General features: G+C 39.0%; 1 protein-coding gene across 1 annotated transcript in view; it reads left to right on the plus strand.

Moving 5' to 3' along the window:
* LOC144362834 (uncharacterized) overlaps positions 1-17,364 on the plus strand; it is a 37,139-nt gene extending 19,775 nt beyond the window's left edge. Inside the window, exons 4-6 of the mRNA XM_085494317.1 lie at positions 9,471-10,925; positions 13,596-14,192; positions 14,786-17,364. Of these exons, the coding sequence (XP_085350443.1) occupies positions 9,471-10,925; positions 13,596-14,192; positions 14,786-15,378 (2,645 nt within the window). The 3' untranslated portion in view covers positions 15,379-17,364. The remainder of the gene's footprint in view (positions 1-9,470; positions 10,926-13,595; positions 14,193-14,785) is intronic.
* Positions 17,365-22,846: the final 5,482 nt, after the last annotated feature.

The raw sequence follows: 22,846 nt of genomic DNA on the forward strand, positions 1-22,846 counted from the left end.
ATCCTGGTGCCTCAACTGAAAGATCGCCTTTTTGGTTCCCTTCTTTTTCTCTAACTGGAAAAAGAAGGAATTGCAAACATCACTTTCATTTAAATACTGATGTCGCGCACGCGTAGCACTGCCTTTGTGTTCACGTTGAACAAGGCGTGCGAGAAGTTTTTTCTTTTCAGTGTAACTGTTTAAGAGCGGTGCATCGTGTGCAGTACAACGTTCGATGGTTTTAATTTCCATTTCCAATGCTTGTTTTTCGGTTTTGTATTTATTTTGTTTGAGTGTGCAATACTGTTGTGTGAGTAACTTTATTTTATTTTTGCCAATATCCCACCATGTCTGTATATTTACATAATTATTTCGAAGTGTTTGCCACTTCGCCCAAAAATCAGTTAAGATTGCCACATACACTTCATCGCGCAGAATTTCTGTATTCATACACCACACTGGACTTTTGTTTTTACTGTCATCAATGGCGATGTTGATGTGGACAAGGGAATGGTCAGAAAAAGCTAATGCGCCATTGCTTATGTCAATATTCTTAATTTTCCCACGCATACATTTGCTGACATAAAACCTATCAAGGCGCACAAGCGTACCACCACGCCCCCAAGTAAAGTTTAATGTGTTCCCGTGGTATTGGCGCCATGCATCAAACAGTTTGTGATGATTCAGGACAGATTTGAGGAGCTTTGCAGTGCGCATGTTCGGTTCAGTCCCTCTATTACGGTCAATGTCGGGTTCAGTAGTACAATTAAAATCGCCTCCCATGATTACTGGGTCATTATTTAGAGAACTGATGAATTGTTCAATTTTAGTGAAGCATTCCACACGCTCAGCGCCATTAATAGGTGCATAGACATTAATTATGTGAACAAGATTTTCATTAATTTGAACATGAACGTGCAACACGTACCCAGGCATGATCTCAGATTGTGATAAAATATTCACAGTTGCTCCTGGCGAAAACAAAATAGCCACACCCGCACGATTAACAGTGCCATGAGAAAAAATACCAAGGCCACGCCACACAAGTTTCCAAATATTTTCATCGGAGACAAGAGAGTGTGTTTCTTGTAGCATATAAATATTACAGGGATGGTCACGCTTGAGATAATTGAAAACACTGTACCGTTTGAGGGCGTCCCGGCAACCATTGACATTGTAAGTTGCGCATGTAATTGTGTTTGCCATCATAACAAGGGAAATTAAAAATCAGCGATAAAGTTACCCGTTTTGATTTGCTGTTTAATTTTTTTAATGAGTCTGTGCATGCGAGATTTATCAGATGTGTTCAACTGCGTGGTATTGCGGTAGTTTATCAGATGTCGGACCAATATTTTAAGATTGGGGCAAAATTCAAAACACTTGTCTATAAATCTACGTGAGTGAAGTGTAGACACTAAAAAGGTTTTGATATTAGCGTTTGATATTGTTGATTCGCTGTTATCAGTACATGTTGAAACATTTGAAATGATAGACCCCTCATTCTCACTACATTCGCTGGCAGTTTCCTCCATATCATCAGCGGTTTTATTTTGTGACATAGGTGTGCTGAAAAGGTCTTGTGATTGATCAGTTAAACCACTTAAATCAATGGGGAGTTCGGATAGCGGCGAATCGCGCGGGGATTCAACTGTGAACTCAAGTGAGGGAGATGATGGAAATGGGGCAGACTCCGTAAGCTCGGGCTGTGGCTTTGGAGTGCACAATGTTACATTGGCATATACGTGGGGAAAGGGTTTGTGGGGTGGAGGGGGTGGGGGAGGCGATGGTGGTGCAATGGAAGGGGAAGGAGGGGTTCGTACCCTCTCTTCATCAATCGGACAATTTTGTTCAACAATTTCGATTGCATTTTCATCGTTATGCTTTTTAGAACTTGGTTCACATTTATTTTCGTCATTTAACTGGTCATTGTTTTGTTCTTCTCTGTGAACTGGTGATCTAGAGCGCGTGCGCTTTTTGCTCATATATTTGGATGAATCTGTATTCATTTCAGTTTCAATGTTGTACCATCAGTCTCATGATTGTTTATCTCAGTATCTGGTGCTTGGGTGTTAATTATATCAGTTATGTCATCGTCTTTGTCGTGCAATGTGTCAGGGAATTTAAATTAGTTACTACATTCACCTGTTGAGAGTCTGTTGGAGTGCTATTTTGAGCACTATTGTTTTCATCATTCATCATTTGCATATTTGTTGTTTGAGATTTTGGGCAAGTTTTACATGTATGTCTCTTCATGTTACATGAAAAGCAAGTCAATTCGTCAGACGAAACGTAAATATTATATGTCTGACCTTGAAAAGTAATAGGTAATAAACTGTTGATATTGAGATCTTTTAAATATACATAAACTTGGCAGCGAAAAGACTTTACATGTTTCAGTGCTGGTCTTTTGCACCCGAGTGGGATCGCTCGCACCGCGCTCATGACACGCCCGTATTTAGCTAAGGCATCTGTAATAAAATTGTCAGGTAAAAAAGGGGAACATTTGATAGCACAATTTTTGTAGAGGGGCGGACAAGAGGTTCAACAGAAACATGGAGGTCTCCAATGTCAAGGCCAGCGGCAGAAACCATGTTGACCCATGTAACCTTATTTAAAAAGACAATAACCGATCGGCTCATACGGGATGCAGCCACAATATTACTGGCCCCGACTAAATCTGCAACCGACTCCACATAAGTTTCAACAGGAATGCCATCAATGTTTTCACATCGTACCGCATGGTTTCTAGTAAGGTGACCTGTTGGTGTTGACGGTGGCCTTGTGTGAACGGCAGCCATCTTGGTTGCCGACCACCTTGCCAAGGCAAAAGCAAAAACTCTACAAAAACCACAATAATAACAAAAACAACAACTATAAATTACTCACGTAAAAGGTAGACACACTATATATACAACTGTGTAGAAACACGGGCGCACAACGAACGCAAAAACGCAAAATAGGCAGAAAATCGGGGAGCGCTGAAAAGCACGGCGTTCACCCGATTATATTATATTATATTATATTATATTATATTATATTATATTATATTATGCTTTTTGGTTCACGGGTAAAATAAAATAAAAGACGATCACGTAACAGTACAAAAACACCTTGGAACCCCGTAGGCAGGCCGGTGACACCGGTTCGCACTTAAGGGGGTACCAACCCCCCTGCCAAATTCCAAGGGAAAATCAAAACATTTAAAACACAGAACAAGTAACATAAAACATATATGCGCTGCTGTAAGTGTGTGCAATGATAGCCCACCAAGAGGACAAAACTCTTGGCTCCTGTGCGTGTGCTAAGATTGTAAATACAATGATGTTCGTTTGTATCGATGTTTAACAACAAGACAAAGCAACTTCCTGCTTTAAATAGATCGTACCTGCCATGTTTACAGTAGAATTCGAAGTGTGTTATCCTCGATTTTACATAGTTCATCCTCTACCGTCCACATAATCTCAAATTCAGGCAGTTGGTTCATGATCCGGAAACATTCATATTCTGTTTCAAGCCTCGACTTATAATACTTTGAATAAAAATGTCCAGAGGCTCACTCGATCCTTTGTTTTGCCTTTTATTACGACGGCTGACATGAATTGCAACCTTAGCCATGCACGCTAAGAAACAAAATAAACCTTGTGCCTTGCTCGACATAAAGTGTTTTGAGCGATGGGGTGGTAAAATAGTGAACCACCAAATCGGAATGCGAAAATCTGGTTGAAGCAGTCGCGACGCGATGTTATTAAAATAATGGAGTAAGGCGCTATTTGATGGACAATCATAAAAAATGTGTTGAAGTGTGTCAACTTCATCACAAAAGGGACATTTATCTGAATTGTTCAAACGAGCTTTGAACAGAAATCTCCCCGTTGGAAAGGCACCATGGACAATACGCCACTGCAGATCCCCATATTTGTTAATGACTGGTGTTTCATAGCAATCCTTGAAGTTGGGTTTAGCACTTTCAGGCAGACTAAGGATGTCCCGCCAAACAGTGTCAAGTTTTTGTAAGTGTTGTGTTATTGACTGGACACGTATTAGATATTTATAGATTGCGCCTTTTTCAAACTTATATAGTGGCAAATTTAGTTCATCAGAAAAGTGCAGTTCAAAGCTATGATGTGAAAGAGGTTGATTACACTTCCCATTCCCTTTGAAGTAGGTGTTGATAGTATCTTTCCATTTGGTAGGAATAGAATCGTGAATGACCTTGATACTGAGATGGAGAATACGCTCGGAATGGATTTTAATTTTATCCGACATATCAGCGGCCTCCAACCAAGTTTTATTCGTTTCTGATACCAAATCACATACTTTGGTTATTCCCGCGTCAACAAAATGTCTGAGCGCAAAAGGCTCATTTCGTATGGGATGTATGATGAGTGGGTTGTTAAACAGTGGCTCATTAAGAATATCAGTTACGTTATTATCATTGAACTTACGCACTTTCTCTACAGATTTCCAACACTGGAGGAGCTCATAATAAAATAATGGCAATCTTTGTAAAGGTGCTTTGATAGTGGTGCATAGAAGTTGACTTGCATATGACATATTGCTCGCTTGCATAAAAAAGTAGTCTGTGAACTTAAAACAAGGGTGGTCATGGTTATTATATAGATATCTTTGAATATAGGAAAGTCGCATAGTACTTATGCGTGTTGGAAGATGTGTAACATTTTGTCCACCTCTTTCCAAGGGGAGGTACAGTGTTGCAGCAGATACCCAATGTCGCCCTTGCCAAAAGAAGTCGAGCAGCATTTTCTGTACCTTCAGAACTACGTCTGATGGCGGCACAAGGCTATTAAAGCGATACATTAACTGCGATGAAATCAGATTATTAATGATAAGAGCGCGCGTTCTGTAAGACATGCTGTAAACAAAATGATTCCAGAAGTTGATCTTATTATTTACTTTTGCAACAAGTTCAGCCCAGTTCTGATTCGTATAAGTTGGATTATTCCCAAGATAAACACCCAACAGTTTCAACCCCTCGCTGTTCCATGTTATATTGAGAGGGGAGTAGGTGATGTTGCGCCAGCTACCTACCCATAACCCTTCTGATTTTTCGAGATTGATTTTAGAGTTTGACGCAAGCTCGTAGACATGTAACCAGCGACTTAGTAAGTTGAAATCCTGCTTGCGAGTTATGAAAAATTCCACGTCGTCGGCGTAAGCGGTGAGTTTAGAACGTTGGTTTTTGCTGTGAGGTATAACCAACCCTTCAATGTTTTCATCATTCCTAATTTTATGAAGTAGTGGTTCAATGGCAATGACGTAGAGGGCAGTGGACATTGAACACCCTTGCCTAATGCCACGGGCCACTGTGATGGGTGTAGTAAGGGCGCAGTTAACGCGGACCAGGGACTGCGCATTGGTATACATGAGGCGAATGTAAGAAAGGAAACGGTCACCAAAACCAAAGGCACGAAGCGTATTAAAGAGGTATCCGTGATGTATCCTATCAAATGCCTTTTCCTGGTCAATGGCAACAATAGCCAGGGGCGAGTTAGTTAAGTTGGCATAGTCAATACTGTCACGAAGTAGATTTATATTGTCGTGAATATGCCTGTTTGGTATGCTGCAAGTTTGGTCTGGATGAATAATGCTGCCTAAAACACCGCGCAAACGCAATGCAAGCGATTTAGTGAACATTTTGTAATCGCTACATAACAGACTCACGGGTCGCCAGTGTTTTACGTTGGTAACGTCACCTTCTTTAGGGAGAAGAGTGACCACGGCCCTTGTGCAGGATAGGGGGAGCACATTTTCGTTTGTGGCAGCAGTAAATACATCGCACAGATCACTTCCAATGATATGCCAAAAAGTTTGGTAAAATTCGTTTGGTATTCCGTCGATACCGGGAGTACGCCCATGGGGAAGTAGTTTGACCGTGGCACTCAGTTCGTCAAACGTGATTGGTTTGTCAAGGTCATCACGATCTGTTTCATTTAGTTGAGGTAGCCCTTCAAGGAGGCTATTTTGAGCTTCAATGTCAATGTTATCAGGTGTATACAGGTTATTGTAAAAGGTGTGTATGATTTTCCGTATTTCAGTTTGATTTTCAGTAAGAGTATTATCCTGGTGCCTCAACTGAAAGATCGCCTTTTTGGTTCCCTTCTTTTCCTCTAACTGGAAAAAGAAGGAATTGCAAACATCACTTTCATTTAAAAACTGATGTCGCGCACGCGTAGCACTGCCTTTGTGTTCACGTTGAACAAGGCGTGCGAGAAGTTTTTTCTTTTCAGTGTAACTGTTTAAGAGCGGTGCATCGTGTGCAGTACAACGTTCGATGGTTTTAATTTCCATTTCCAATGCTTGTTTTTCGGTTTTGTATTTATTTTGTTTGAGTGTGCAATACTGTTGTGTGAGTAACTTTATTTTATTTTTGCCAATATCCCACCATGTCTGTATATTTACATAATTATTTCGAAGTGTTTGCCACTTCGCCCAAAAATCAGTTAAGATTGCCACATACACTTCATCGCGCAGAATTTCTGTATTCATACACCACACTGGACTTTTGTTTTTACTGTCACCAATGGCGATGTTGATGTGGACAAGGGAATGGTCAGAAAAAGCTAATGCGCCATTGCTTATGTCAATATTCTTAATTTTCCCACGCATACATTTGCTGACATAAAACCTATCAAGGCGCACAAGCGTACCACCACGCCCCCAAGTAAAGTTTAATGTGTTCCCGTGGTATTGGCGCCATGCATCAAACAGTTTGTGATGATTCAGGACAGATTTGAGGAGCTTTGCAGTGCGCATGTTCGGTTCAGTCCCTCTATTACGGTCAATGTCGGGTTCAGTAGTACAATTAAAATCGCCTCCCATGATTACTGGGTCATTATTTAGAGAACTGATGAATTGTTCAATTTTAGTGAAGCATTCCACACGCTCAGCGCCATTAATAGGTGCATAGACATTAATTATGTGAACAAGATTTTCATTAATTTGAACATGAACGTGCAACACGTACCCAGGCATGATCTCAGATTGTGATAAAATATTCACAGTTGCTCCTGGCGAAAACAAAATAGCCACACCCGCACGATTAACAGTGCCATGAGAAAAAATACCAAGGCCACGCCACACAAGTTTCCAAATATTTTCATCGGAGACAAGAGAGTGTGTTTCTTGTAGCATATAAATATTACAGGGATGGTCACGCTTGAGATAATTGAAAACACTGTACCGTTTGAGGGCGTCCCGGCAACCATTGACATTGTAAGTTGCGCATGTAATTGTGTTTGCCATCATAACAAGGGAAATTAAAAATCAGCGATAAAGTTACCCGTTTTGATTTGCTGTTTAATTTTTTTAATGAGTCTGTGCATGCGAGATTTATCAGATGTGTTCAACTGCGTGGTATTGCGGTAGTTTATCAGATGTCGGACCAATATTTTAAGATTGGGGCAAAATTCAAAACACTTGTCTATAAATCTACGTGAGTGAAGTGTGGACACTAAAAAGGTTTTGATATTAGCGTTTGATATTGTTGATTCGCTGTTATCAGTACATGTTGAAACATTTGAAATGATAGACCCCTCATTCTCACTACATTCGCTGGCAGTTTCCTCCATATCATCAGCGGTTTTATTTTGTGACATAGGTGTGCTGAAAAGGTCTTGTGATTGATCAGTTAAACCACTTAAATCAATGGGGAGTTCGGATAGCGGCGAATCGCGCGGGGATTCAACTGTTAACTCAAGTGAGGGAGATGATGGAAATGGGGCCGACTCCGTAAGCTCGGGCTGTGGCTTTGGAGTGCACACTGTTACATTGGCATATACGTGGGGAAAGGGTTTGTGGGGTGGAGGGGGTGGGGGAGGCGATGGTGGTGCAATGGAAGGGGAAGGAGGGGTTCGTACCCTCTCTTCATCAATCGGACAATTTTGTTCAACAATTTCGATTGCATTTTCATCGTTACGCTTTTTAGAACTTGGTTCACATTTATTTTCGTCATTTAACTGGTCATTGTTTTGTTCTTCTCTATGAACTGGTGATCTAGAGCGTGTGCGCTTTTTGCTCATATATTTGGATGAATCTGTATTCATTTCAGTTTCAATTTCAATGTTATCTGTTGTACCATCGGTCTCATGATTGTTTATCTCAGTATCTGATGCTTGGGTGTTAATTATATCAGTTATGTCATCGTCTTTGCCGTGCAATGTGTCAGGGGAGTTTAAATTAGTTATTACATTCACCTGTTGAGAGTCTGTTTGAGTGCTATTTTGGGCACTATTGTTTTCATCATTCATCATTTGCATATTCGTTGTTTGAGAGTTTGGGCAAGTTTTACGTGTATGTCCCTTCATGTTACATGAAAAGCACGTCAATTCGTCAGACGAAACGTAAATATTATATGTCTGACCTTGAAAAGTAATAGGTAATAAACCGTTGATATTGAGATCTTTTAAATATACATAAACTTGGCGGCGAAAAGACTTTACATGTTTCAGTGCTGGTCTTTTGCACCCGAGTGGGATCGCTCGCACCGCGCTCATGACACGCCCGTATTTAGCTAAGGCATCTGTAATAAAATTGTCAGGTAAAAAAGGGGGAACATTTGATAGCACAATTTTTGTAGAGGGCCGGACAAGAGGTTCAACAGAAACATGGAGGTCTCCAATGTCAAGGCCAGCGGCAGAAACCATGTCGACCCATGTAACCTTATTTAAAAAGACAATAACCGATCGGTTCATACGGGATGCAGCCACAATATTACTGGCCCCGACTAAATCCGCAACCGACTCCACATAAGTTTCAACAGGAATGCCATCAATGTTTTCACACCGTACCGCATGGTTTCTAGTAAGGTGACCTGTTGGTGTTGACGGTGGCCTTGTGTGAGCGGCAGCCATCTTGGTTGCCGACCACCTTGCCAAGGCAAAGGCAAAAACACTCCAAAACCCACAATAATAACGAAAACAACAACTATAAATTACTCACGTAAAGGGTAGACACACTATGTATACAGCTGTGTAGAAACACGGGCGCACAACGAGCGCAAAAACGCAAAACAGGCAGAAAATCGGGGAGCGCTGAAAAGCACCGCGTTCACCCGATTGTATTATATTATATTATATTATATTATATTATATTATATTATATTATGCTTTTTGGTTCACGGGTAAAATAAAATAAAAGACGATCACGCAACAGTACAAAAACACCTTGGAACCCCGTAGGCAGGCCGGTGACACCGGTTCGCACTTAAGGGGGTACCAACCCCCCTGCCAAATTCCAAGGGAAAATCAAAACATTTAAAACACAGAACAAGTAACATAAAACATATATGCGCTGCTGTAAGTGTGTGCAATGATAGCCCACCAAGAGGACAAAACTCTTGGCTCCTGTGCGTGTGCTAAGTTTGTAAATACAATGATGTTCGTTTGTATCGATGTTTAACAACAAGACAAAGCAACTTCCTGCTTTAAATAGATCGTACCTGCCATGTTTATTATATTATGATTAACTTTCAGATACAACCAGTTTGAATGACACAGCCATAAGTGAAACTACTTCCACTGTCAATACAACATCAAACGCAACTTCCACAATGTCCCACATGCCTATAAGTACTATGTCAATTACAATGACTCGCACAGTATCTCCAACCAATACTGATCCAGACAACATACCTTCCACTTCTCTCATGTCCCATTCTATTGCAAGTTCAACCAGACGTATCACATTACATCCATACGATTCAACAGTAAACAGCCATATCACATATCCTGATGTATCTGTGACACAATCTTCAAAAAGACTGTCTCCAACGAATACAGGCAATTACGAAACAACAAAATTTAGAACAACATTTTTAACAAAACAACAAACTACATCTTTTCTGGCAAGTACAAGTGCTTCAGAAAGCCTACAAAATACAGATAGATCTACATTGTCATCAACCATATTATCATCTTCTCAAACAATGCAGCCACATACATCTTTGGGTACTCAAACAATTGTTTTCACAAATGCTGGGTCACGTGCTCTAACTACTACTGAGTCTTCTCAAGCGTCAACATTGATACTGACAACTGAAGGAACTGGTGTGCCCACGACCACTGAATCAACTCAACCATCAACAGTGCCACTGACAACCGAAGAAAGTGGTGTGCCCACGACCATTGAATCAACTCAACCATCAACAATGCCACTGACAACTGAAGTAACTGGTGTGCCCACGACAACTGAATCAACTCAACCATCAACAATGCTACTGACAACCGAAGTAACTGGTGTGCCCACGACCACTGAATCAACTCAACCATCAACAATGCCACTGACAACCGAAGTAACTGGTGTGTCTACGACCACTGAATTAACTCAACCATCAACAATGCCACTGACAACCAAAGTAACTGGTGTGCCCACGACCATTGAATCAACTCAACCATCAACAATGCCACTGACAACCGAAGTAACTGGTGTGCCCACGACCACTGAATCAACTCAACCATCAACCATGCTACTGACAACCGAAGAAAGTGGTGTGCCCACGACCATTGAATCAACTCAACCATCAACAGTGCCACTGACAACCGAAGAAAGTGGTGTGCCCACGACCATTGAATCAACTCAACCATCAACAATGCCACTGACAACTGAAGTAACTGGTGTGCCCACGACAACTGAATCAACTCAACCATCAACAATGCTACTGACAACCGAAGTAACTGGTGTGCCCACGACCACTGAATCAACTCAACCATCAACAATGCCACTGACAACCGAAGTAACTGGTGTGTCTACGACCACTGAATTAACTCAACCATCAACAATGCCACTGACAACCAAAGTAACTGGTGTGCCCACGACCATTGAATCAACTCAACCATCAACAATGCCACTGACAACCGAAGTAACTGGTGTGCCCACGACCACTGAATCAACTCAACCATCAACCATGCTACTGACAACCGAACCAGTAGGTATGTTATCTTAGCTTAACGCATCTTAAATTGTGTGTTTCAATATGTTGTGTTCAGTTTGCACTGATAAAAAGCATTTGAGAATCAAGGATAAATTCACGGCACCAACCATATTTTTGTTTCATGTCAAATGCATTGACTAATTTGGATTTAGGGGGACACATGGCCTGCAAGCCTCTTGAATCTGATTATTATTATTCGTAATTATAATAACAGAAGTTACGATAATTGCATGTTAATACTGGGTGAAATTGTCCGAAGCAAGAATTTTATACACTAGATTAGATCCGCTATTAGTGTTAAAGTGTTTAAATTCTTCAAGAACAATATCTGCGGTATCTGTCAGGATTCTTTCACCAGACAACTGGCTAAAGGAATTTAATGTACGTCATAGGGGTCATAGTGATAAGTTCACTTTGGTCATAATTAGTATTGTCAAATTTCAAGACAGTATCGTCCTTTTTAAAGCGTAATGAGAATTTTTTAAAGCACAAAACTGCATGATGGTCGCTATTATCTGTGTGAATTTTTCCATGTTGAATAACATAGGTGGCTACAATGGCAGTGCTGGAATTACCACTGATTCTTCTTGGTGTGGTAATAACTTGGGTATTAAAACCCACAATAATCTTTTTGTTATTTATGTGGCTTTCCGCACGGTTCGATTAATATCATTTTGAATTTGGCAACACGGGTAAATAACAAGTAGTGTTGAATGTACAGTGATACTCCTATAGTTTTTGAATTGTCGCGATTACACGTTAATTAAATTATATGATGGTAAATTATACAGATAGTATTGTAATTATGCTACAGTCAGTCCAAGGAAATTAGTTTCAAGACACATGAAAAGACAACACGTTCGTCGAATTGTGTAGATAATGATATGATAGTGAAATGGCTTACAGTTATTCTTAGCAGTGGATATATACATATATAAACTATATAAACTTTTGCATTGTTTACTGGTCGTGTTTGCTTAGTGAAATATGTTTTTGTTGGCAATGTCGGTAATGTATACGGTGTTTGTTGTACTGACATCTACATTCATGTCGTTTGTTGATTTATTGTCTTGGGCTGTATAGATTATTACGTGTTGATCTGGCGACACATCTCACGATAATAGATGCTGGTAGCAAGCCTGGTTTTGATAGTAAGCGATGGCTCACGTCAATGTTGTCAGAGGTAATATCAATTCTATCGGCGTCCGCGACTAGCTCACGCTACTTAAATGTATCTTCATGGGGTTCTTGAGAAATGCCATGTATTTCCAGATTGCTGTGCTTTGGTGTATATCTTGTTTTTAGTGGTGGTCGGTTCTAAATTGGTTTGTATTTTTACTCCAAAGACATGAGACATTTCTGTAACTCTCCAACGTCTTTTGCATTGATGTTGTATGGTCGATTATATGACCAAGAGCCTCCAGGGTGGACTTAATGTCTTTCATCGTCAGCCATCTTGGGTGATACAATAGTGACCTATCAAGTTGCATTTCCTACAAATTCTTTTCATTGGTTTCTTTGACCTGAACGGATGTTTCTACTTGTACCACTGTCACTGCATTTCATTTCCAGGTTAGTTTTCAGGTAGTTAAAATGTATATTAATGTAGTGAAATCAAAAGTTTTCAGGAGCTGCAAAAAATCGTGTCATTTGTTTGATTCTCCACTTGAGTCGCAGACATTTATCATTTGTCCAAGAACACAAAACTACAAAAATATTCATTACACAATATTAGTAAGAGAAGGGTACATGGATACCATGGTCTACATGGAGTAACGTCAAGTTCAAGTTCAAGTTAAAGTTCGAAAAGAGTGAGCACGTCCTACCTCACATGTGGCATATCCCTTTCAACTTTATCAAATGGTTTCTTTTCGAAATCTAGAACAAACTTGTGACATTGATGCCATCTGATATCACCTGTGTAACACTGTTATTGTATTAAACCACAGGTTCATTGTTACTGCAAAAAAAAAACATGTTGAACATTGACCACCAACAAATACATACTGCCTAGATTAGTCATGTTCAGTATGCAGAAGCAGAATCAGAGACTTATTGCGGCAGTAATTGTTGCATTGGATACTATTGGATACTAACATTTAAAGCGGGGAGTCATCACCTGCGCATGCGTCAGATGGCCATGGCGTGTCATTGATTACAAACAGGCGTCTACCCATGAGCCTTTGCGTTTTTAGCGTGTGCTTGAGACTCAATTACCGCGCGTGTGCAGGTGACGACCCTCCCGCTTTAAATTTGCGTGTTTGGATAACAAGCGGGAATAATTTAAGAGCAAGGACGACTTGCTCACAACTCAGTATGTACCGTACAAATGTATGTACAAATCTCTTAACGCTTTGAATGTTAGAGACGATAATACGTTGCGCCATCTAGCAATCAAACGATTCTATGAAGTAAAGATTACTCAAATGTTTGTAAGCATTGTCGTTGAAGCAGACAACTTTTTTGTCGTTGAAGCAAAGAACCTTTTTTGGGTTTTGTGGTCGTTGTTATTTACAAGTCGCTGTGAATCTAGTTCTTTATATTCATTACATCACCAATCAGAAAGAATATTCAGTGAGTTGTAATTTGATTAAAGGTCTACTACATTGAATGTGAATGCTACTTGTGTTAAACTGTTTCTTTGACGTCTGTTTGCATTTGATTTCAGTTACGCAGTCTCCATGCAATGTGCTAACTGTTGATGAAAATTCAAGGGTTGAAGTTCTGGAGCCAATACCTTCAATGTCAGCAGTTACAGCATGTATTTGGGCACGAACAGTTGAAGTGTCTGGAGGAACACCATTTTCGTACAATATTGCTGCATCAGACAATGAATTCTTTCTCAGTTTCCCAGAAGATTTAGCAATAGGCATAAGAGCCCTGTCCACTGGTGCGACTGGAGTGTCTATAAATGATGGTGCCTGGCATCACGTGTGTGTCACATGGAATTCAGTTGGTGGAATATGGAACATCTATGATAATAGTATACTGGCAGTTGATGGTAGTAATCTCAGAACTGGATTGATGATAAGATCTGGCGGTGTCCTTATATTAGGACAGGAACAAGATACGTTGGGAGGCGGATTTGATCCATCCCAAGGTGATCTAGCAAATTTTAATATGTGGGACAGGGAATTAGATGGGTTTGAGATTCTACAGATCACCGATGACTGTTCATGTGGTATTGAAGGCAATGTGTTTTCATGGAAGTCTGATAGTCTTGATATTACCGGAACTGCACTAGTCTCTGCTGCAGATTTCTGCCGTAAGTATAGTTTATATTTAGCTCACATGTGTTGAACAAATTATAACATTATGCAATATAAATTTAATGAACATATAAATAAAATATATCCCAATAATTGAAAATTATATACACGTTCTGCCTATGACACAAGCATATGAATAATGTTGAGCAAGTGATCACTCGTTGTACAAAACAAAGAAACACTGCATCCAGCATGAGTGACTTTGCATCCTAGATGTTTACATACATCAGCACATTGTGATGACAAATTGTCATTGCATTTAGAATGTGTGTGAATTGTATCACCACATAACTAAACAATGTGACTTTGCATCTGAGATGTTTACATACATCAACACATTGTGATGACAAATTGTCATTGCATTTAGAATGTGTGTGAATTGTATCACCACATAACTAAACAATGTGACTTTGCATGTTTCCATTTATCAACACATAACCATATATAATGTCTTTTCATAAACCATTATTTTAGATTACAATAAAAAAAACGGTCACGTACAGAGAGAACAAATATATTTAGATGAGTCGTCAATTAACAAATGTCATGTATTTTATTATGTATTATTTCTGATTCTGATCATTTTCAGTTATATATGGCATTGGAACCGATAACCAACTCTATACTAGAGACGGTATTAATGGAACATGGTCTGGTCCAGCACCTAACAGTTGCTGTGTGATTGCAATGACCATTCTTAATGATAACTCAATACTAGGTGTGGGTGACAACAATCAATTGTACAACAAGGCTAGCTTGGATATACCTTGGAGTGGTCCACTGTCAAATGGTGGCTCAGTGATCGATGTTACTCAGATGTCCGATGGTACCATAGTTGGCATAGGTATGACGAATGAATTGATGATACTTACTGATATCCAAGATACATGGACTGGTCCTGTTAGCAATAGTGCTGCCGTAATGTCAATATCAGTGCTACCAGATCAAAGTCTATTGGGTGTTGGAATGAGTGGCAAATTGTGGACAAGACCTGGCATACAAGGAGTGTGGACCAAAGTGGATGACAATGGTGTTGTATCTGGTATATCGGTTAGTCGAAATGGTATAGTGCTTGGTGTTGATACGACGTGTGGTTTAATCGAGAGATCACATTATACTTCTCAATGGGAGCATGAAATTGAAAACAACGTTTGTGTTATCTCTGTATCATTTGGAAACTAAATACTGTTAGTAGCGTTGTGTTATGGTATAAGACTAAACATGCACATTAATAACACCCATAGTGACATGAATACTACTTTATTATTGCTAGTGGTTGTTTTGAATGATAATTAAGGTAGCGAGACTATTATTTGTGTTGAAAATTACGATTTTCACATTTATTTATTAATTGATGAAATGCACCATAAACTTTCATATGATAAAGTCAATATAACATAGAATGTCATGTAAGTTGGTTAAAATATAGATTTTCTGAAGGGAAGCAAGACTCAGCCTCAGTAGTGTTTTCCAAAATCAACAACACAGGTTTAATCTGTGTGCCTATAAGTTTCAAAGATAAACTCAAGACAAAGCAATGTTAGGATGTGTTATCAGTAGCTATCTGACACACAATGAGTGTTTCCAAACATTTGAGTGGTTTGTCTCCGCCCCTATTTGTTTCACAGATTAGTCATTTGCATATGAATGTGTCAGACACAAGGTCACACAGCGACTGGAAAAAAATCATTGATTTTGGTGTTTTCATATGCCGAATTTATCCAATTATAGCTATCCCATTCTTTTATTTTTTTGGTTTCCAATAGCCTTACACATTTGGATGTCCCTACTGAGAAATAATTTTTAAACTCATAGTTGCTGTCGACATAGGAAGTAAAGTAAGCAAATAACACCGAATAAACGGCAAGGTAAAGACTATGTCTAATTATAGTAAATACGTACTGCGTGCGTGACTCGAACCGGCGCTCGCGTACGGCACCTAATCGCCTAGCTTCACGCCACTACACGTATGTCCCTACACATGTCCCTATAATATAATTTATTGGATGTCCCTACACATGATAAAACAGACCTTGATGGGAAAACAAATTGATTGTGCCGATAAACAAGCTTGAAAATCTTTGCTGTTACTTCATGGACGTTTTCTAGGAGTTTATGTTTTTTCAAAATACAAGGTCTTTAACAAAAAATAACGTATACTTATTGTCGTCGGATTAACACCAAATTTTCACAGCTTTAATGTGACAATGAGACGAACTTGAATGTGTCCAGACAAACTATTTCATCGATTATTTACCAACGAGTTGTGGTTTGAGTTGGGGGCAATGCGACTAAAACAGTAATTGAAATTCAGGACACTATTTTTTAAAACACGTTGCTTGAATAAAACTAACCAGACACATTCAATTTACCAGACTATTCAACAACTAGGAAAAGTGAAAAAAATACTTCTTATCGCCAGCATAAATGCGTAATTATTTTTTTTACAGAAAAAGTAATTTTTCACCTTTGATTGAGTAACGCGTCGTAGATTGCAGATACGGGCATGCAAAATACACTTGTGAAAAGCTTGAAGTCTGGCGATTCTAAAAATATATACTTTCTCGGGTCTATTTGTAGTCATTTAGCTACAATTAGAAGATGAAAACAAGTATGCAAATAATAGTCCCGCTACCTTAAGTCTGTTGTATATCAGCATATTTTTTCAATCATTACAATATAAACATTTACAAAAATTAAATACTATTTTAATCAAAGTAAAAAAGTACTATGCATGTGACTCAAACCAATGCATATGTAGTGCACCAAGTCGCCACGTTACACGTTAGATTCAGCCACCGGATCTCATTCTCCATTTGAATTATTTCAGTCAATCATTGCAATGGGTTGATGTTATTTTTGTACATAAATTATATTTTTTGCTTTGAGGCGTCATCATTTAATACCGCAATGGATATTACGTTAGTAATCCTTTCAACTGTATGTAATGTAAAAATCTATTTGTTTCAAAAGAAGAAGAGAGGTGTAAGAAACATTGAAGCGTTTACTGACTGCGTCAGCGCTATTTGAAATACAGGATCGTGTACAGTTTGGGTCATTAAAACAACGGGTTTTCCACGTTTTCATTCCGGTTTTTGTACAATTTGAATTGTAATTTGCCCATTGAAAGTACTGTTGTGAAATAAACCCGTTTTGTGACTCATCTTACTATTTGTGTCTGTGGATATTTGACGTTCAGTGGTATTTGACTCGACTGAAATTTGAGACGCGGCGTGGCGCGGTGTATCATGTACGGCGACTGGCACGGTGACCTCAGTTCCAACATCTGACCTGGATACCTTTGGTATATTCAAAGTTTTGTGACAGTATGACTGACAAGTTTTGTCGTTGATCTGGGGTAAGTTTGATGGTGTAAGATCGGATTCTCGCATCGTTTTTTTGTGACACGTACATAATATGTCTTGTCTCAACTCCGGCCGAAAGAAAGACTTTGCACGCCATCGCTCTAATGCAGTGGTTGGTGTACACTCGGCACAAATCTGCAGCTTTCGAAATTACCTTCATCATCTCCTGTAATCTGTTTACCCATAGTGGAAAATTACAATACCATATATCGTCGTCGAATTATGCATTGTCCCGTGTTCTTTTGAAACAGATGGCAATTACCCGGGTGCAATTTCACTGCAATTTTGTTAGCTAGAATTCGAACGCCGCTACGGGACACCGGATGTTATATGTATTATACTATACCAGTATTTTGATGGTATTAATCCATTGATTTGATTGGTCCAAACACAAAATTTGCATATGCAATCAATGGTATATTGGCTGATAATGCACGGCTAAACCAAGTGGCTCTGGAACATGGATTGACTACAGGTTTAATACGGAAATACATAAAACCGGTATTGTTTGATTTTTAGGAAAATATAGTGGTTGAATTTTGGAAGAATATTGAAATAAATACTGAATTAAAAACATCTGAAAAATTATAAAACCATAATATTGTTTTTTGTTAATGGTGGGATCCAAGTTGTGAGCGTCTGTCGTTGAGTGATTGTCGTTTGCCACACAAACCTAAACCACCTCCCTCAACACCGTGAGGTGCCTAAACGAACGCCAGAACGCTATGCACTTTGAGATGAATTGCGAACTTCCAACAAAGAAAACATGATCTTGAAGGACAAAAAAAAATGCAAAAAAATACGAGTCACAGTCAAACATGTATGTATGAATTGGGAATGCCGAATTCTAAAGTTTAGAACAGAATCAGCAAACTTCTTTGTATGGAGTCTAGTCAATCCCTGTTGGCAACCATGTTTGTTTTTATTATTAGAGGACGCTTACGCGCGTAATCATTCCATATTTGGAATTCGCATTTCCTAATATGGTAGGATGAAAATACCCCGTAAAATACAGCAAAATCACGGCACGCTGTAACTTATGGCGTTACGGCGACAGATGTATATTAATAATATTTATATATTTATAGATATGCCACATTTACAAGTTATGCCATAAGAAGCTATAACCCCGGTGCTCAGCTTCCAGAAGTTGTTACCTGTATAGTCATAAATATTAATATGCAGTGTAACGTCATATTTAATAGTAATAAATACATATATAAATTTACACAAACAGTAATCGGATGAACATGATTGACATAGCCCATAGTAATATGACTACAATGACTCAGATGTGCTGGGAATCACCCCATGAAAGAAAAGACAGATGGGTCTGTGATTGTATGAGAAATTTGGCTTCAGAGACTTAGTTAGAATCTTACACCATAAAAATATTTAAAAAAACAGTTGGTGATATTCAATGATTATCGTAAGATAGTGATGATGTTGTTCACATTGGTCTAGATCGAATGATTGACTTGCTGCATATTTATGCGTGATGTACTAAGAGAAAATATCTAGTTGGTGATAAGACAAGAGCCAAAATGGTGAATATTGTTACCAAGCAACAAATCGAACTAGGGTGTATTGATGTATTGTAATTAGTGTCACCCAAATGTAGAATCACATATGTCCTTGTGATCACTGGACATAGGCAGTAAAGAAAATGTCAAAACCCCTGTAAGATGGTTTCTGCTCTAGGTTTGGCTTTACAAAGATGTTAAACTCTGACCAATGATGCATCTCTAAATCAAATGTTAAAAGGGGCTTTTGACATTTTCTTTGCTGCCTATGTCCAGTGATCACAAGGACATATGTGATTCTACATTTGGGTGACACTAATTACAATACATCAATACACCCTAGAAATAAACACAGATAATGGAAGATATTGCCTTGCTGTATGAATGGAGTCAAGAAAGATGAGAGGAGTCTGAAATGTGTACATTGCTGAGTGTATAGCCCACCCAAGTGATGCTTTAATTGAAAGTGCATTACACATTGTTACAGTTATTTGGATAATACACACTATGCTTGTGTCATCAGATGCCACCTAAAGTGAAAGAAGTCTGAGACACACGCCTTGTTGGGTGTATGATCTCATTTGTGATGGTTTGGTAACAATGCACCAGACATTATTATATATACAGAGATTGTGTGGTGTGTCAAAAATTACATCTTTTTACACATTGGTTAAGAGAACTTCTGACCATTTCATGCCCTTATGCTGCTTGTTTGGAGTGGTAGAAAAGTTTTCTCCACGTCAGCGATTATTGGCATGGGTACAAAATCCGAAACTTAAATCCCACCACCCAAAACATTGATAGATATATATCTTTATATAGGCCATGGGACAATTTATGAAAAATAAATGTTTGACTTGAGAAGTCAGAATTAGTAACTTTAGTATATATAATGTCATGGAATGAAGTATTCTAAAACTGTGGATGTGTTTGTGTTACAAAAAATATTACAACCATAACGTCAGTGTGTTGTTTGTTGAAACAAGTACTTATCGGAAGGTTTAGTTGGTTAAACTAGGTGGGTTGGTTAAACTGGGTGGGTGGGTTAAACTAGGTGGGTGGGTTAAACTAGGTGGGTGGGTTAAACTAGGTGGGTTGGTTAAACTAGGTGAGTGGGTTAAACTAGATGAATGGGTTAAACTAGGTGGGTTTGTTAAACTAGGTGGGTGGGTTAAACTAGGTGGGTGGGTTAAACTAGGTGGGTGGGTTAAACTAGGTGGGTGGGTTAAACTAGGCATGGAAGGTACTAACGTTAGTACCTTTCATGAACTAGGTGGGTGGGTTAAACTAGGTGGGTGGGTGGTTAGAGGTATGTAATACTTGCTGAGAACAATATTAACAGTCCTGAACCATAAAGACGCTCACTCACAAGGTTTCTTTTGAATACTTATTTTCGAACGTAAACAAACATGACAAGCGAAGTCATAGCGTGGTAATCATGAAAAAAACACCGCATAGGATTCGACAAATGCTAAACTATTTTTGAGGTATTTTCCTGCTTAATACTGTGCTACACACAAATTCAAAAATTTGAAATTAAAATCAAATAGTTTGATTTTTGTGACACACGTTCGGTCCACGTTATTCACGCAATACGCGAGATCTTGCAGTGAACCGGAATTGACCTAATGTCAAGGCAGATATCCTGCGAATGCTGCAGCCACTATATTTATTACAGTATACATATTACTTACATTGTCCAAAACTAAACTAAATTTTGCGACATGCAACTTTAAGATGCATGAATTAAAATGGAAATTGGAGAAGACAACGACATCTAGCGCAAAACGACATGAAGCACAGTCCCGTGATAGGACGACTATGTATGACATAAGTACTTGAAAAATAAAATCGAGCTGTAGAGGGCGTAATATCTTGTTAGCATAGAGCATGGAGTGTTGGCAACCAAACTTTATATCCACGATTCTTCATAACAATATGAAATGAAAAGCAAAAAATACAAAAGAGGCAAATAATCAAAGTTGTTGAGCTGCCATCAGCAGTTAGATAACTACATAGACATTCATACAAACAAAACAGATTTTGATACGTTGAAAACGACCTGTCAACAAGCTGCTCTCTGATTGGTCTGACTGTTAGGTGTTGAGGTTAGGTAGCCAATCAAGCACAATCTTGTAAGTAGCTTCTCATTGACTCCACAAACGTTTATACCCATTATATAAACCTTCGAGATGGAGGTGTTGGTGACGAATTGGGGGCATTTCGCCCAATTACCACTTCGCCCGAACGGTTTCGCCCGATTACCTGTTCGCCCGATTGCCATTTCACCCGATTACCAGTTCGCCTGATTCCTCGTATGTTTGGTATTTACGTGTAGTCAAAACAAGATAACGTAGAAGTCGAAATTAGTTTTTTATAAGGTGACGAACGTGAAGTTTAAAACAGGGTTGTAACGTAATTTTATGCCGTTGCGTTGCGTTTTATGCCATTTGTGTATCAGGAGGAAACAATGAGTTGAGGGACAGTCACATCAGTTGCAGTGTTTGCATCGGCAAGAAAACCCCGACTAAAATGCGATCATATGGTAGATTTTATGCATTTTACCAGATGTACATTTCGAATCGAAACCCCCAGTAGGCCTACTGTGTAACATCGGTAAATCGGGCGAAAGGGAAAACGGGCGAACCGGTAATTGGGCGAACCTGTAATTGGGCGAACTGGTAATCAGGCGAAGGAGTTCGGGCGAAGTGGATTTCGGGCGAAGTGACTGTACCCCGTTAGGAATGGTGTACGGAGGCAATCGGTCTGTTTCGGACTTTTTATATATAGAATGAATTAAATGATATGCATTTCACAGACTACTTGTAACATCTAGTGTTATACTTGTTATATATCCGATCAATGTCATTGGTCAATAGTATGATTTTGTGCGGCTCGTATAGGTAGATCATATAGTGGTGTGCTGGTTCACAGTCACTCTACTATCCTAGTAGAGTGACTGTGGTTGGTTATAACAAAAACACTAGAAAAGAATATCTTTTCTAGTGTCTTTGGTTATAGGAATAAGTGTTAAAGCGGGGAGTCGTCACCTGCGCATGCGTCAGATGGCCATAGCGTGTCGTTGTTTACCAACAAGCGTCTACCCATGAGCCGTTGCGTTATTAGCGTGTGTTGTTATCGTCGTTTGGGACTCAATTCCCGCGCCTGCGCAGGATGATGACCCTCTCGCTTTAAATACCATGAACCTCAGTCTGAGCATGAACGTAGTACGTCCATGTGAATATTAAGGCGATACGAGGTATGCAGTTTGACTGCTCACTGAGCACACTCTCTCATTCACAAATAAATGTCGTTTAGTCAACTATACTAAACGAAAGAGAAATCAAGAAATTAAGTTTGGAAGTTGAAAGAAAAATATAAATTATACTGGAAAAGGGAAATTAACATGATAGGGACTGATGATAACCAAAATAACAATAACAATATGAATAAACTCAGAACGTACAAATATTTCAAAAATGAATTTATTTAACAAAATTATATGATCAAAATAAAGAATGCCGTGGTAATGTGTTACAGGCTGGTACCCAATCTAATAGTTTTGCAAAGTAATCGTAACAGACTGGACCGAACCGGATCAGACCGGATCGGACCGGATTGTTAGAATCGGCATATGGATAGCCAAAATCACAGAAGACAATAGGTCATTTTTTCTTTGTTACTATGGAAACAACGGAAATTGTAATTCTTTTATGTAGAGATACGCTATTATATAGCAATATGGTCAGTTTGAAATTTGAT

The sequence above is a fragment of the Saccoglossus kowalevskii genome, chromosome 20 (genome assembly GCF_978046115.1).
Source record: "Saccoglossus kowalevskii chromosome 20, keSacKowa6.1, whole genome shotgun sequence".
NCBI lineage: Eukaryota > Metazoa > Hemichordata > Enteropneusta > Harrimaniidae > Saccoglossus > Saccoglossus kowalevskii.